Below are 13678 nucleotides of genomic sequence, written 5' to 3'. Positions count from 1 at the left end.
CTAGGCTGAATTCTGAGCACACATGGGAATTTCGTAGCCACGATCAAAACCGATGGCTGCTTGAGCCTCTCTTACACCTGGCCCTGAAATGTCTGCCTGGTTTCTTTCCGTTTCCTCCTCTTTGTGTCCTTAACGGGAGGTTCTCCATGGTGCCTCCACCTTCCAGCAGTGTGGGTTAGGGACTGGCCAGAGACAATTCACGAAGCCCCTTCCTCTTCCTCTTCTCTTGCAGCTTGAAAATGATCCTGGTGGGGAATCCCCGGGACAACACCGTCGACCTGTCGGGCATCCCCCTGACCCTGAAGGAACTGGACCGGGTCATCCCCTACCTCCAGCAGACCTCAGAGTACATCGAGAACGTGGAGCTCTGCTTCACGGACCTGACGGACGAGGTGTTCCTGCAGCTGCTGCCCGTCCTGAGCACCCTGCCCCACCTGTCCACCCTCTCCCTCAACGGCAACAGGCTGACCAAGGCTATCCTGCGGGACCTGACAGAGGCGCTGAAGGACCCCAGGAACTTCCCCAGCATGACGTGGATCGACCTGGGCAACAACGTCGACATCTTTTCCCTGCCGCAGCCTTTCCTGGTCAGCCTCAAGAAACGCTGCCCCACCCAGGGGAACCTCCCCACCATCCTGGAGTTTGGGGAGGGCCAGGTGAGTGACTTGGAGAGTCAGGAGGGTCTGCCTTCCGTGGATGAGGACGCAAGTGGCGCTGGCGGCAGCAGCAGCAGCAGCGTGGGCACTGCCAGTCCCGGAGAGCTGCAGACAGGCGAGGCGATTGAGGTCAGACTGCTGGAGAGTCAGGTGGCGGACGAGGAGGCGGATCCCCCGGGGCTGCTTCAGACATGAGGTGCAGGCACCTCTCACTTGGCCAGAATGGTCTCGGCAGACACCCACCCATTTCCCACCCCGATGACAGCAGCATTAGCAGCAAGAATCTTGGCCCCAGACTCCATGGATACTGAGGAGGGTCCTCTTGTGAGGATAATAAACGAGAGGACAGAAAGAAGTGATGCCGGGGAGGCAGGTTGTACCCTTCAGCATATTAGTGATGCTCTCGGCCCTTCAACTCCCAAGATCTTGTGACAAACACAGAGGGAAGATCTCTAGTGCTGCAGCCTCTTTTAATTCCAGAGAACGAAAGCCAGACTGAGAAGGCAACATCACTACTGAGCCAGTCTTTGTCCGGTGTAGGTTCCCAGTTACGCAGAACTCTTCACCAGGACTTTAAAGTTTGCTCATTTTCTGTTCCTTATAGTGGTTACAGATTGATTGCTTTTAAAAAAAAGTTCCCAAGTATTTCTGTGGTAGAAGTTTCAGAAAAGGATTTTCATCCTTGCATCAAAGGCAGGGGGCCAGTTATCCCACAGAACTGAGGGAGATGCTGATTTTTCAAATGTTAGGAGTGCATATCATCAGCCTGATCCAGAAGAACTGGGAAATTGCCTTTCTCTCCCCCTTCCCACATGCAGCAGAGGAACAGACACTGTTCACTAGCACCAACAATGCAAGAAATAAGTGGATTTTGCCTCTCCCCTCCCCTGCCGCCAAGTCTCACAATTTAACACACTGAGTTTCAGTGCAGTGAAGGCAGGTGCAAAAGTTGCAGCCCTAAGCCTCAGATTCTAGGTAGGTTGACTCAGCAAAGCAGGAAAAGCCAAACTCCCTTTGCTTCACTCTCCCCTCCAAAGCTGCTGGGGCTTAAGTGTGGCCTGCTTTGCTTCAGGGGTCACCAACATGTGGCTTCTGGTGACAATACCAGAGGGAATCAAGCCAATGCTTCCAGATGTTCATGTCGCAATTGTGGTGTGAAATAGCTGTCGTGTGTCAACAGTCTCTCCATGTGGTGTCTTCGGTTTTTGGATTTCCCATCACTGTGACAGAGGAGGAGACCGTAGAGGGGAGTTACTAGTTTACAAAACGCAGCCCTGGGGCCTCCACTAGTGGACCGTTTGCCAGCTAAGGCCTTGCTGAACTTCAGCTCCATGCGAGCGTATTAGCTCTTGTCGTTTTCCAGTCTGCCTGTGGACACGGTAAGCCACCACTCCCCACTCCACCCACCCCAGGATTAAGTCAGTAACCCCATATGCATTAAGTGCTTTAATTTGGGTAAAAACCCAATTTGAAACAGGCCCTGCACAACTGCCAGGATCTTCATAGAGGAAAGCCTATTTCAGCTTCCAACACCTCTCTTCTCCACAGGGGGGGGGGGGGAGACACTGGACCAGGCTTATTTCAGCTGTTTTCCCCATGGCACAAATGCAACTCCACATTTTCAGTTGACCAGAGTGCCCACTTTTACACTCCAGAGGGACCAACCTAACCCTGCCCCCTACCCCCATCGGTGGCTCCAAATGTTGTCATAGTTTGCATGTAGCTGAAACTGTTTTTATATGCTTTGTCAAGCAGGCGTAACAATAAAAGTATTTTATTTAAATAGAAGGGTTTCTCAGCTGTCAGCTTAAGCGACAGCCTCCGTCTCGTGTGTTGGGAGCTAATCCTGCAATAGTGCTCTTAAGAGGCAAGGCTGCAGCTGAAGCTGAAGCAAAGAGACACTGAACCAAAGAATGTGCTCTTTCCTCTGCCTACTAGCCAGGGTGGCTAGCACAGGGGGAGGGGGAGTGACAGGAGGTGCTGCGGCAGAGTGGGGGTGTAACTGCATTACCAATGGCCTCTGTTAAGAGCCCAGGAGGCAGCAGCAGGGCCACAAGGCTCTTCTCCCACTACCTGAAGTTGGTTGGAAGAGCAAAGACAGGATTTTGAGAGCCCAAGAGCGAGACTTTGTGTTGATCACCTTTATGTGTTCAAACAGCAGTCCAAGCTCTGCTCCAGTTTGAGATTTTGCCCTTGTGCATCTGGGCTTATCTGCGACACCTTCAGAATGAGTGTTGCCGTGACAAAAAGGCTGAATGCTCTGCATGCTGGATTGTGAGCCAGATACTCCCAGGCACGTGAACAGAATGAGCAAATCCACTGGCTGTTGCTCACCACAAGCTCTGGCTGTTTCAAAAGAGCGCCCCACAGTACTGCTTACATGCCAGCAGCTCAGATTTAGCCATCTATTGGGCTTCTCCTCTTGGATGGAATCAGTTGGGGGAGGCAGAAAGGGAAAGCTGCATGGCACAAGCATGCTCGGGAGATGTGACATTATCCCTTCCATTTTCGCTTCCTGTGCAGCTTCAGCCTTCAATTTGTAATCATCCATGCACCTGTCTGCTTGGGAAATGCAGGCAGGCGCATTAATGGTGACATCCTGCTGCCTGCGAGATAAAGTGTTTACTGCCTCACAGCCTGCAGTGCTTAAGACTATTATTACTAACCATGCCAGTCTCAGGGAGGGCCAAGTCTGTGATAGACTCACCAAGGGTCTCAGAACAATCAGCTACCCACCATTCACCGTACAGGGAATGAGCCCACTGCCCCTTTTGAGAGTGGACAAGGGGTATATGAAATGAAAACCTAATAAAAAGCATATTTTTAAAAAACAAAGGAGGGCCTGAGTGCCAAAACTATGCATACCTTGTGCATGATGCTTCTACAGCAAATAGAATAAGCCTCTCTAAATTGCTGTTGCCAAATCTCTCTGGCTAACTGAACTTCCATCAGGGAATCTTAAAAGTGTTTTTAAAGTATCTGCCAAGGCATCAATTCACACAAAAGCACATTTTTCAATTTTCTCTCCCGTGAGCTACTACACTTACAGGTGCCTGAGCAAATAAGCAAGCTCAATAGAGGTGGCTTTGGTGCAACACAAAGGACAGCAATGTTTAAATAAGTTGCCCCTCCCACTTAAAACTCACAGGAAAGGATAAATCCCTGTAGCCTCACTCTTTGTTAATGGGCAAAATGTCACCATGTGGCAACACTCCCTGAAAAAAACAAGCCCCAAGACAATGGCTACACCACAGGGCCTGGTGCCTTACAGATGGTATTTAACTCCCACTAGCCCTGTGAGGGTGTTATAGCTGACAGCTACCATGTTGCCTGGTGCTATACCTCAGAGGAAAGGCAAAAGCCATTTAAAGTTCTGAAAGAGCCTTCCACACTACAACTCCTGGAATTTTACACTACTGGCTGGCAGAGGGTGATAATTGAAACCCACCAACACCTGCAGACTAGCCTGTTTGCATGCTTTCCCTCAGGCACACGTAAAAAACCAGTGCAGTGCAGTTGTACATCAAAAATAAGTTTTATTCACTTTCACAGCTTATAAATATTTGTGGCCACATACAGACAGAAGAGACATTTCAAAACAGGTTTCTGTCTTCTGCCCTGTTCCCAAAACTTTGCAAAGATGAAGTTGGGATTGGAATGAGCTTCTACTTGTTTTCTAGGAGTCACAGCCACACTGCCAGGTATGCCATATGCAAAGAGAGAGGTGGTGGGGTGCACCTGGGAAGGTCTTGAAGAAAATGCTGGGGAGGCCGCTTTTGAGCTGTGTCATCAGCCACTAACCTGAAAGACATCATGACAATTTACATGTAAATACAGTAACTGGCACTCCTTCCAACAAACTCATTTCATTAGAAATACCATGACCAGCACTGCTTAAGTTAACTGCAACATCTACCAGACTAGGGCTGGGCAATATATCGCCCCAAACCAGTCCATATCATATTAGTTTCTCGTATGTCCGTGCTATGCAAAAATCACGATGTGGGAAAAACCTGAAGCCAGTCGATGCTTCTACATAGTTCCACCCTTATTTCAGACATTGTGATATATTGGTATATTGTGATGTTCAAAACCAGGTATCGCCCAGCCCTACCATAGGCCCTTATGATTTAATCTTCACCCCTCTCCACTCTACTGTGAAGAAGCAGGCACAAGGAATCTACAGCAGAGATTGCCTAAGGGCCAAGTGGTACCACACTTAATTACACCCAGTCACAGCAATTCAGGAGATGCTACGAAACCAGAGTGCAGTGCTTTGAAGGCAGTCATTACGTATTTGCCCTGCTAATGTGCCAGGCCTCAGTGACCAAGTGTAGGCAAGGGAGCACACATACCTCTTGGTTGGGAAGCATTTGGCTTTTCCAGGCTCTTGGAAATCCCTTGCCCTCTGTTCTTGACCCTACTGCCACCCAGAGGAGAAAACAAACAGTTGCTTCTTCTCACCCTCTATGAACGAGAAAGTACAAATGGTTTTCAGCAGAGGATTGCAGGTCCAATTTGTTTCCCCTTCAACATTTGCTACTTAACAGACTGCTCAACATATAATAACACTAAGACAAGGGTGAGAGAACTCCCCTGGCAACCTATTGTGGCTCTCGGATGGAAAAAATGTTCCCCAAGCCAGTTTTAGTTCCCAGACTGAAGGCTGCAGCTGCTCCAACCCAAGTCCTGGTGCTAAATCCATTTGGACAAATGAGCCCTGATCCAGGTGGATTATAGAGGTATTATTAAACATCAATGATATATAAAATCATAGTTGGAAGGGATCACAAGGGCCATCTAGAAATTCAACCTGGGGCTCGATCCCATGACACTGAGATGAGGAGTCTCATGCTCTACTGTGCTACCTTAATCCAAACTGGCTTGGCCCAGGTGGTTTGCAATCTTCTGGCTGCAACATTTTCATTCACAGGAAGCATTAACCTAGTTTTAGATGTGAAGTGAGCTATCCTCAAGCAGTAAAACTAATGATCTTGCTCTCACCAGCCAGGACACAGAAGGACCTCCCCTCCCATTTCTGAAATCAAAAAAGCCTCATCATACCTTTGAAGCCAGGGCTACAGGAATCAGGAATGGTCCACTTGGGAAGAGGACAGCTTCAGCTCCCTGCAGAGAAAAAGGACAACCCCGTTAACCAGAGGTATTTTTTTGTGGGGGGAGCAGAAGCAGCTTAACTTCCTCCCCACTGGGGTGTGGATTGCTCAGAAAGAACCTTCTCAACAGCAAAAGTCTGACGGTAATTCCAGCTTAGTTGAGGTTTTGTTTCATCACTGTGAGGCTTTCCCTAGGGAATACTACTCTGTATCAGAAACTTGTAGGCTTACCTTTAGGGCAGCTAGCTTCTAAGCAGGCGGGTCAGGATTCATCCTCCCTCCTGCCACTTCAGGTCTGGCCCCACGTGGCAAGTGAAACAAACCTGCAACAAGAGAGCGAATGTCAGGGAGGAAGTAAAGTGAAGGTCTCCCTCCGCCTCAAAAGTAAGTGGCTCAAGGAAGAGGCTGGAAGAATCCAGTTCTGCAAGAGCCCAGCTGTGATATCAATTGACTGCGGAACCCAGTCAAATGGGCGGGGTACCAAAAAACTATTATTCCATGAGCCTATGGTGTATGAAGGCTGTAAAGCAACAACCCTGCACTTCGGAAGACCACTGGCCCCCCTCGTGACCTTAATTTCAGATGGGGAGCGGGTAGACAAAATAACTTCTGATATGGTCCCCCCTGCTAACCTCGTGGGCAGAGATCCTCCGTTTGGATCCGCAGATCCAGCCTCTCCACGAGCGCCCAACCCGCGCCTCGCAGCCAAGGCCAGATCTCGCCAACACGTGCTTTCAAGGGGGGACTCAAAACGCACCCACGGCCTCCTCCATCCCCACGCGGGGGTTATGAGGGGCAGCTTCTTCTTCACGGGCCTCTAGGGGGCGGGGGTGAAAGGCGGCCCGCGTGGCTCTGCTCCGAGGTCAGCCGGTGGGAATCTCTCGTCAGTTCTCGCATCTGACGGCACTTCCTATCACGGCATCATCATCCCGCGGAGAGGGAAGCCCCCCCCCCCAAAGAAAAAGGCCCAGTGCTGAAGGAAACCCGAGGCTCGGCCTCGCTCCCCGCCCCGCGGACAAACCTCGGCGCCTGCAAGGCCTCATCGTCTCCTTCCTCCCTTTGTAGAACAAAACACAAGAAGGGCAGCGGCGCGAGCGAAAGAAAGAACGAACCGCGTGCGGCTCCCTTTAAGCGCTCGGGACGTACCATGTAGACGGGCGGGAGGTGGCGGCAAAAGGGAACTGGCGGCTGATTGGCTGGAACGTACCATCTCGGAATCTTGGGGGAGGTGGAGGGCGGCGGCTTCTGGGAGGAGCCGAGGACTCCATTTCGTGCGCGGCGGGAAGCCCGTCCCCGGCTTCCCTTGCAAGGCAGGAAAGCGAGGGAGGAGTACAGCTCCCAGCAAGCACCGCGGCAGCCCGCGAAAATCGCTCGGCTCGTCATTCAGCAGGCGGGCGAAGAGGGAGGAAGAGACCATTGCGGCCGGGGGGAGGGCGTTGCATTTCTGAGCTGGATCTAGTCCGTATTTCAGAGAGGGCGTATCCAGATGTTGGGGGCGGGCTGCAACTCCGCCTTCCTTAAGCGCCGCTGCCTATATGGGAATGCAGCCCCACCAACATCTGGAGGGCATCTCGTTAGGTGTCTCTGCTTGACTTATTCACTGATTCATTCCTCTTTTGGCATTTTAGCCCCTGAATCCTAATTTGGCACTTTTCACGATTTTCCACCTCATTTTGGAATAAATGGACCCTGATTTGAGTCAATTTCTGTATCTGCATCGCTGATTTGGGCAAATCTCTCTGTTTTGGTTTCTCTCAAGTTTCATCTTTCCAAGTTTCAATTCAGTTCTCCACATTTCCCAAAAATATACAGTATAATGAAAATTAATCAGTATTCTACTGCAAATGTCTTCTGATATACACATTTTTGCATGTAATTTTGCCCAGTAAGGCACAATAAACTCTTGGGGGGGTTATTGTTTTTGTTTATGGCTGTTATGTATTTTTGAGTATTTATATTGTAAGCTGCCCTGTGATCCTCTGAGGAAGGGTGGTAGAGAAATGTAATAAATAATAAATTAAAAAATAACTACTATATTAATAAAAGGATGGGTGCTGTTTTTCAGTTCTGGGAATTGCAAATTAGGGAGGTTGGCCTGCAACTGAATGGAATCAAATTTCTCAACCATCCAATAAGTCTTTGTATGCCAGTTTACAGATCATATAATTCCAACTGAAAATGATCATATGCCAATTTACAAACCCTGACTTGGAAATAACTGGGTGTAGGTGTATATATGATGCAATGAAATTAAATTTGCGCCTTGAAAATTCTTCAGCTTTCTGAAGATCAAACAATACAATACAGTTTTGCCTTTCTAATATTAGAAGTCACAATCTTGTTCTTATTACATTATGTGGTGCTGCCAGAAATGTGATGATGTCTGTTTATCAAGCAGCCATTGGGGAGATGTGGGCCCATTTCCCCACTTACGGCAGAATACAGTGGTACCTTAGTTCTCGAATTTAATCCTTTCCGGGAGTCCATTTGACCCCCGAAATGGTTCGAAAACCAAGGTGCAGCTTCTGAATAGCTGCAGGAGAATCCTGCACTTAACCAGAAGTTGCAAAAGGCGCATCAGATGTTCAGCTTCTGAAAAACATTCGCAAACTGGATCACTTCTGGGGTTGTGGCGCTCGGGAGCCAATTTGTTTGGGAGCCAAGCCATTTGACTACCAAGGCACCACTGTACCTGTGTCAGGAGTTGAAGTGTACAATAAGGCAAAATGCAAAGTACAAAATGCAAATTCACAGCTTCAATAAAGTGATAAAAAAGGCAATATGATGCCATTATACAAATCTATGATGCAATTGCATATGGCATATTCTGTATAGTTCTGTTCTGTTCACCTGACCTCAGAGAGAATAGCATAGCAGAGATTGTTGCATTTCAGGAGGTTAGGCTAAATGAATCTTAGGCTCCCCTGGAGAAGGGCAACACCCCTATTTGCAGCATCTGGTTTTTAGTTTAGCAAATAGTTGAGTAAGAGGAGACATGATAAAGGCCTATAAAGCTATGCATGGCATGGAGAAAGCAGACAGAGAAAAGTTTTTCTCCCTCTCTCATAACCTATAGACATCCAATGGAGCTGAATGTTGGAAGATAGATAAAACAAAGGACTTATTTGTGCAGCAAGGACTTGAACTATGGAACTCATGCCTGCAGGAGACCGTGATGGTTGCCAACTTATAAGGAAGTTGTTTAATCTTTTATTATGTTCTTATATGTGTTGGAAGCTGCTCAGAATGGCTGGGGAAACCCAGTTATAAGATGATGATGAAACAGGACATCCCTATTTTCATTGGAGAAATGTTGGAGGGTATTCCCTGGAGTCTCCCACCTCTTGGAGATTGAACCCTAGAACTGTAGAATTGGAAGGGAACCCAAGAGTCATCTAGCCCTTGCAGGAATCACAGCTAAATAATCCCTGACAGATGGCCACCCAGCAATACATTATTCCGTGGGTGGCCTCATCCATTTGCAACAGGGGATTACCAGACTGGCAGAGTTTTATTTTCTACCCCTTTCCTGGAGACGGACAGAGAGAACTTTGTACCAGATGGCTGCTGGGATGGCGTAATAAGGCTGATTCAGGGGGCTTCTCCCTTAAGTGATACCACCTGCCCACTACCATAGGCTCTCGACCATAAAGAAACTGATAAGATCTCTGTTTCTACAGTTATCCAAAGAGGAGAGCGATGGGCAAATATTTACCTTGAAAGCTACTTCCCTTGTATCAAACAGACCCATAAAAGGTGTACCTAATGGCTGAAGGGAGTCTAGCATCACACCCAGCTGTGATTTCTGCATTGCAGGGGGCTGGACTAGATGACCCTTGGGGTGCTCTCCCTCATTTAAGCCCCACAACAAACCTGTGAGGTAGCTCAGGCTGAGAGGCAGTGGCTGGCCCCACAGGTCACCCAGTGAACTTCATGGTCCAGTTGGGGGGATATATAAATCCTGGACTCTCTATTGGGAATAGTACCAGGAAGTCTAAAGGAAGAAGACAAGACATTATATTTATACGCAACAGTAGCCGCAAAGCTATTGATTATACCAACAAAAACAGTATTATACCAACAAAAACAGACTGGCTTGCCAAATTATTGCAGTATTACAATATATCCAAAACAATGGGAGAAATTGGAAGGATCTCAAAAGAGAAGAGGACTGGAAGATGTTTAAAGGATACAGTGGTACCTCAGGTTACATACGCTTCAGGTTACATATGCTTCAGGTTACAGACTCTGCTAACCCAGAAATAGTACCTCGGGTTAAGAACTTTGCTTCAGGATGAGAACAGAAATCGTGCTCCGGCAGCAGCGGGAGGCCCCATTAGCTAAAGTGGTGCTTCAGGTTAAGAACAGTTTCAGGTTAAGTACGGACCTCCGGAACGAATTAAGTACTTAACCTGAGGTACCACTGTACTTGCAAAATTATATTGAAAAATCAGAGCTCCTATTAGAATAAACAAGTTCTGTTATAAACACTGAAATACTAAATAAGATGGATAACAATGTGTAACAGAAAAAGAAGCAGAAAATTGGTTTAAAAGTACGTGAAAGAAAGTAATAGAAGTGGAGAGAAATTGCAGCTGAATAGATTGGAAGTTTATCAGAAGGGTGGGGTGAGGGGTGAGGTGGTGGGAAAATGAAGTATTTGTGGGATTGAGTGTGGGTATGTATGAATATTTGTAAGGATTGTATGAAATGTCTGTATGTTTGTATATTTGTAACATGTATGTATTAATGTTGAATTATTTTAAGAATAAAAAATTAATATTTTAATAAAATAAAATAAAAATAAACCTTGGGCTCTCGAAGGTCCTTAGTCTGACACTCTAACCACTACAACACACTAGCTGGGGGGAAATAGACTTGCAGGGTTGCAGAGTTCGAAGGGACCCCAGGCGTGTTCCTGGGCACACCCAGCAGCACATTCTATATAGTAAGACATTAGGTACTTTAAAAATAAAATAAAAATGAAAGGGTTCCCTTCACCTCTTTGCAACAAAGCGGTAGTATCTGGATTATTTGGGCCGACTCCCTCAGACCCATTTATTGCTCCCTGCCAGCTGCAATAAAGGGCATCCAGCTATTTGCTGTAGGTGACCTTGGCAAATTTATCAGAACCTCTTGCATTAATGTCTCCAGCACAGCAGTAAAAATTGTGGGAGGGAGGAAGTGGAGCTTGGAAACCTGACATGGACTAAAGGCTAGAAATTAACAGGAATGTTTATGTTTCGGTTTGATTTGTAGCTTGCAACACTTTTCCATTGGTAAGAACCCAGGATCAGCTGGGATTCCTGTATTGCAGAGGGTTGGACTAGATGACGCTTCGGGTCCCTTCCAGCTCTACTGTTCTATGATTTTATCTCAAATTTGATTCTGGACAAAACCAAGGGTTCAAGTACAGCTACCAGACTGTAATTCACCTGGGAGAATTTTCAGTTTTCTGTGGAACGCTTCTCTCCAGTTTAGGAGAGGAATAGCTTAGTTTCTTCTGAGAAATAAGAAGAAAAACGCTTTGTGCTGTGGAAAAATACCCTCAGCAGATAATCAGCATTTCCCCCCTCCCCTGTGTGTGTGTGTGTGTGTGTGTGTGTGCAATGCATTTGTCTCAACAAAGAATCCTCCTTATAATTTGAATTAGGAACTATTAGCAGGACATGGGATCTCATCCCTTGAGTAATGTAAGTCATTGGCTTTTCTCCCTGCAAATGAGCAAGTTGGGATGGGGGGGGGGGAGGATGGGCTTGAGATGGAGGGAGATGCCCAGTCTACAATTATAGGATTCTATGAAAAGTGAACATTAGAGTCAGTTGCAGGGGCAGAGAAACAGATAAAAGAAGGTCAGTGGTTCGAATCCCTGTGATGGGGTGAGCTCCCATTGCTCGGTCCCTGCTCCTGCCAACCTAGCAGTTTGAAAGCATACCAGCGCAAGTAGATGAATAGGTACCACTGCGGCGGGAAGATAAACGGTGCCATACCCCATAGTCGCCTTTGACTGGACTTAACCATCCAGGGGTCCTTTGCCTTATTACCTTACTGTGTGACCTTGAGGGTCCCTTCCAGCTCTACAGTTCAATGGTTCCAGAGGTTGGAGGGAAGGCTGCACATCTGCTTGCTTCCTGCTTTATTTGCCCCAGGCTCACAAGGAACAACACTTTCATTAAGGCCAGTAGGAAAGAAATTAACTTCAGCAAGAGTACATATGCTTTTCCAGACATGGATTCTAAAAAATAGTTTTACAACAGACACTGATTGTGTAAAGGGCAATAAAGCTTTCAGTTTGTTTTATTATTACTGAATCAAGAAGTACTTTGCACTGTTTATCAAATGCCTAACAAATTCCCTCTGAGTTGTTAAAATGTTTGGGGCATCTTGTCCTATTGCAGAGAAGACCCTCCACCTCCTCTTTAAATGGCTCAGATTTGTTCCTCAAGTCCCAGAAGTGCAGCTAAGCACTTAAACAGTGTTTGACTAAATCAGTTAGATGCTTGCAGGCAGAAAACATCCTGCAGGAACAACAACAACAACAATTTATTATTTGTACCCCGCCCATCTGGCTGGGTTTCCCCAGCCACTCTGGGCGGCTTCCAACAAAGATGAAAAATACATTAAAATGTCACACATTTAAAACTTCCCTGAACAGGGCTGCCTTCAGATGTCTTCTGAATGTCAGGTAGTTGTTTATCTCTTTGACACCTGATGGGAGGGCATTCCACAGGACGGGCGCCACTATCGAGAAGGCCCTCTGCCTGGTTCCCTGTAGCTTTGCTTGTCGTAATGAGGGAACCGCCAGAAGGTCCTTGGCGCTGGACCTCAGCGTCTGGGCAGAACGATGGGGGTGGAGACGCTCCTTCAGGAAGAGATCAATGTTCTTCAAAGACTCCATGGAATGAGTTGTGAATCCTGCATTGCAGGGGGTTGGACTAGATGACCCTTGGGGTCCCTTCCAACTCTACAGTACTATGATTCTGTGATTCAAATGGGCTCCTGGTATCCCTCTCCCTGTTTTTTGGTTTGGGGGGGCAGGGCTGTTTGCAACCCCAGAGTGCCCTCCATTCTGAAGTAGCACCTGTCTCAGTAAGAAAATACACCTCCAACAGCCAGGTGCTGAAAACATCAGAGCACTTATTTCAAAGGGACCAGCTCTGTTTGTGGCTGCAGAGACTGGAGCTGCTCTCCTGTTGCAGTTCTTATGCACAGTGCTGTGAGGAGGCTGGACTAGATGGGCCTCTTTTGGCCTGATCCAGCAGGCTCCAATTTCAGGTGTGAATTGATACCTTAAAACTATTTCTTCCAAGCAGTTACCAATCTATCCACCCTTAATGGTGGCTGGTGGCTGGTGGCATTTCCTGCTGCAAGCTAAAACTGATATTTTTATTTTTTTATTTGGCTGGCATTAGAGTAAGGCCTGTGAGATTTTTCTGTCCACTTGAGATAAGCTCTCTGGGGAAGCAAGCTTTGCCGGATGCAATTTCAGTCACTCCATGTGAACATCCTTTGCAGAAGATTTTATGGTAATTCCTCTCTGAGTCAGGGTAGCTTTTATTGCACCCCTAATAGCCAGCTGCCTGAGAATTGCTAAGGACCAGAAGGAACATGATCAGCTCTGAATACAGAGCATGAATTTCCTCCCTGGAGCTTCGGTTGATAATGATACGTGTCACTTTTGCTGGCTGCTGAAGTCCTGTTGAGAACTGTCGCTTTATGTGAGCTGTTCATGTTGTTTCAGAAGCTGATGATGCTTCTGAATACCAGTTTCTGGAGACCACAAGAGGGGAGAGTGCTTCTGCACTTGAATCCTGATTGTGGGTTTCCCTTTGGAGCATATCGTCAGCCACTGTGAGAACCCAGAAGGTAGACTCTCTTTTCTTGGAGGTTTTCAAAGAGAGGTTGGGT

General features: G+C 47.2%; 1 protein-coding gene and 1 long non-coding RNA gene across 2 annotated transcripts in view; one reads left to right on the top strand and one right to left on the bottom strand.

Annotated features, from left to right (window-relative positions):
* Positions 1 to 2444, top strand: part of LRRC75A (leucine rich repeat containing 75A) — a 30771-nt gene extending 28327 nt beyond the window's left edge. The window contains exon 4 of the mRNA XM_083714727.1: positions 233 to 2444. Within this exon, the coding sequence (XP_083570853.1) occupies positions 233 to 851 (619 nt within the window). The 3' untranslated portion in view covers positions 852 to 2444. The remainder of the gene's footprint in view (positions 1 to 232) is intronic.
* Positions 2445 to 4179: 1735 nt separating this feature from the next.
* Positions 4180 to 6914, bottom strand: LOC310832453. The gene is made up of 5 exons (XR_014558310.1): positions 6792 to 6914; positions 6002 to 6093; positions 5721 to 5783; positions 5012 to 5123; positions 4180 to 4457 (listed from the first exon to the last, which is right to left on the bottom strand). It is a non-coding gene; the product is annotated as an uncharacterized lncRNA (long non-coding RNA).
* Between the last annotated feature and the right edge of the window lie 6764 nt (positions 6915 to 13678).

This window comes from Podarcis gaigeae (genome assembly GCF_964106915.1).
Source record: "Podarcis gaigeae genome assembly, chromosome: 15".
Lineage (NCBI taxonomy): Eukaryota > Metazoa > Chordata > Lepidosauria > Squamata > Lacertidae > Podarcis > Podarcis gaigeae.
This window is presented reverse-complemented; position numbering and strand designations above follow the sequence as displayed.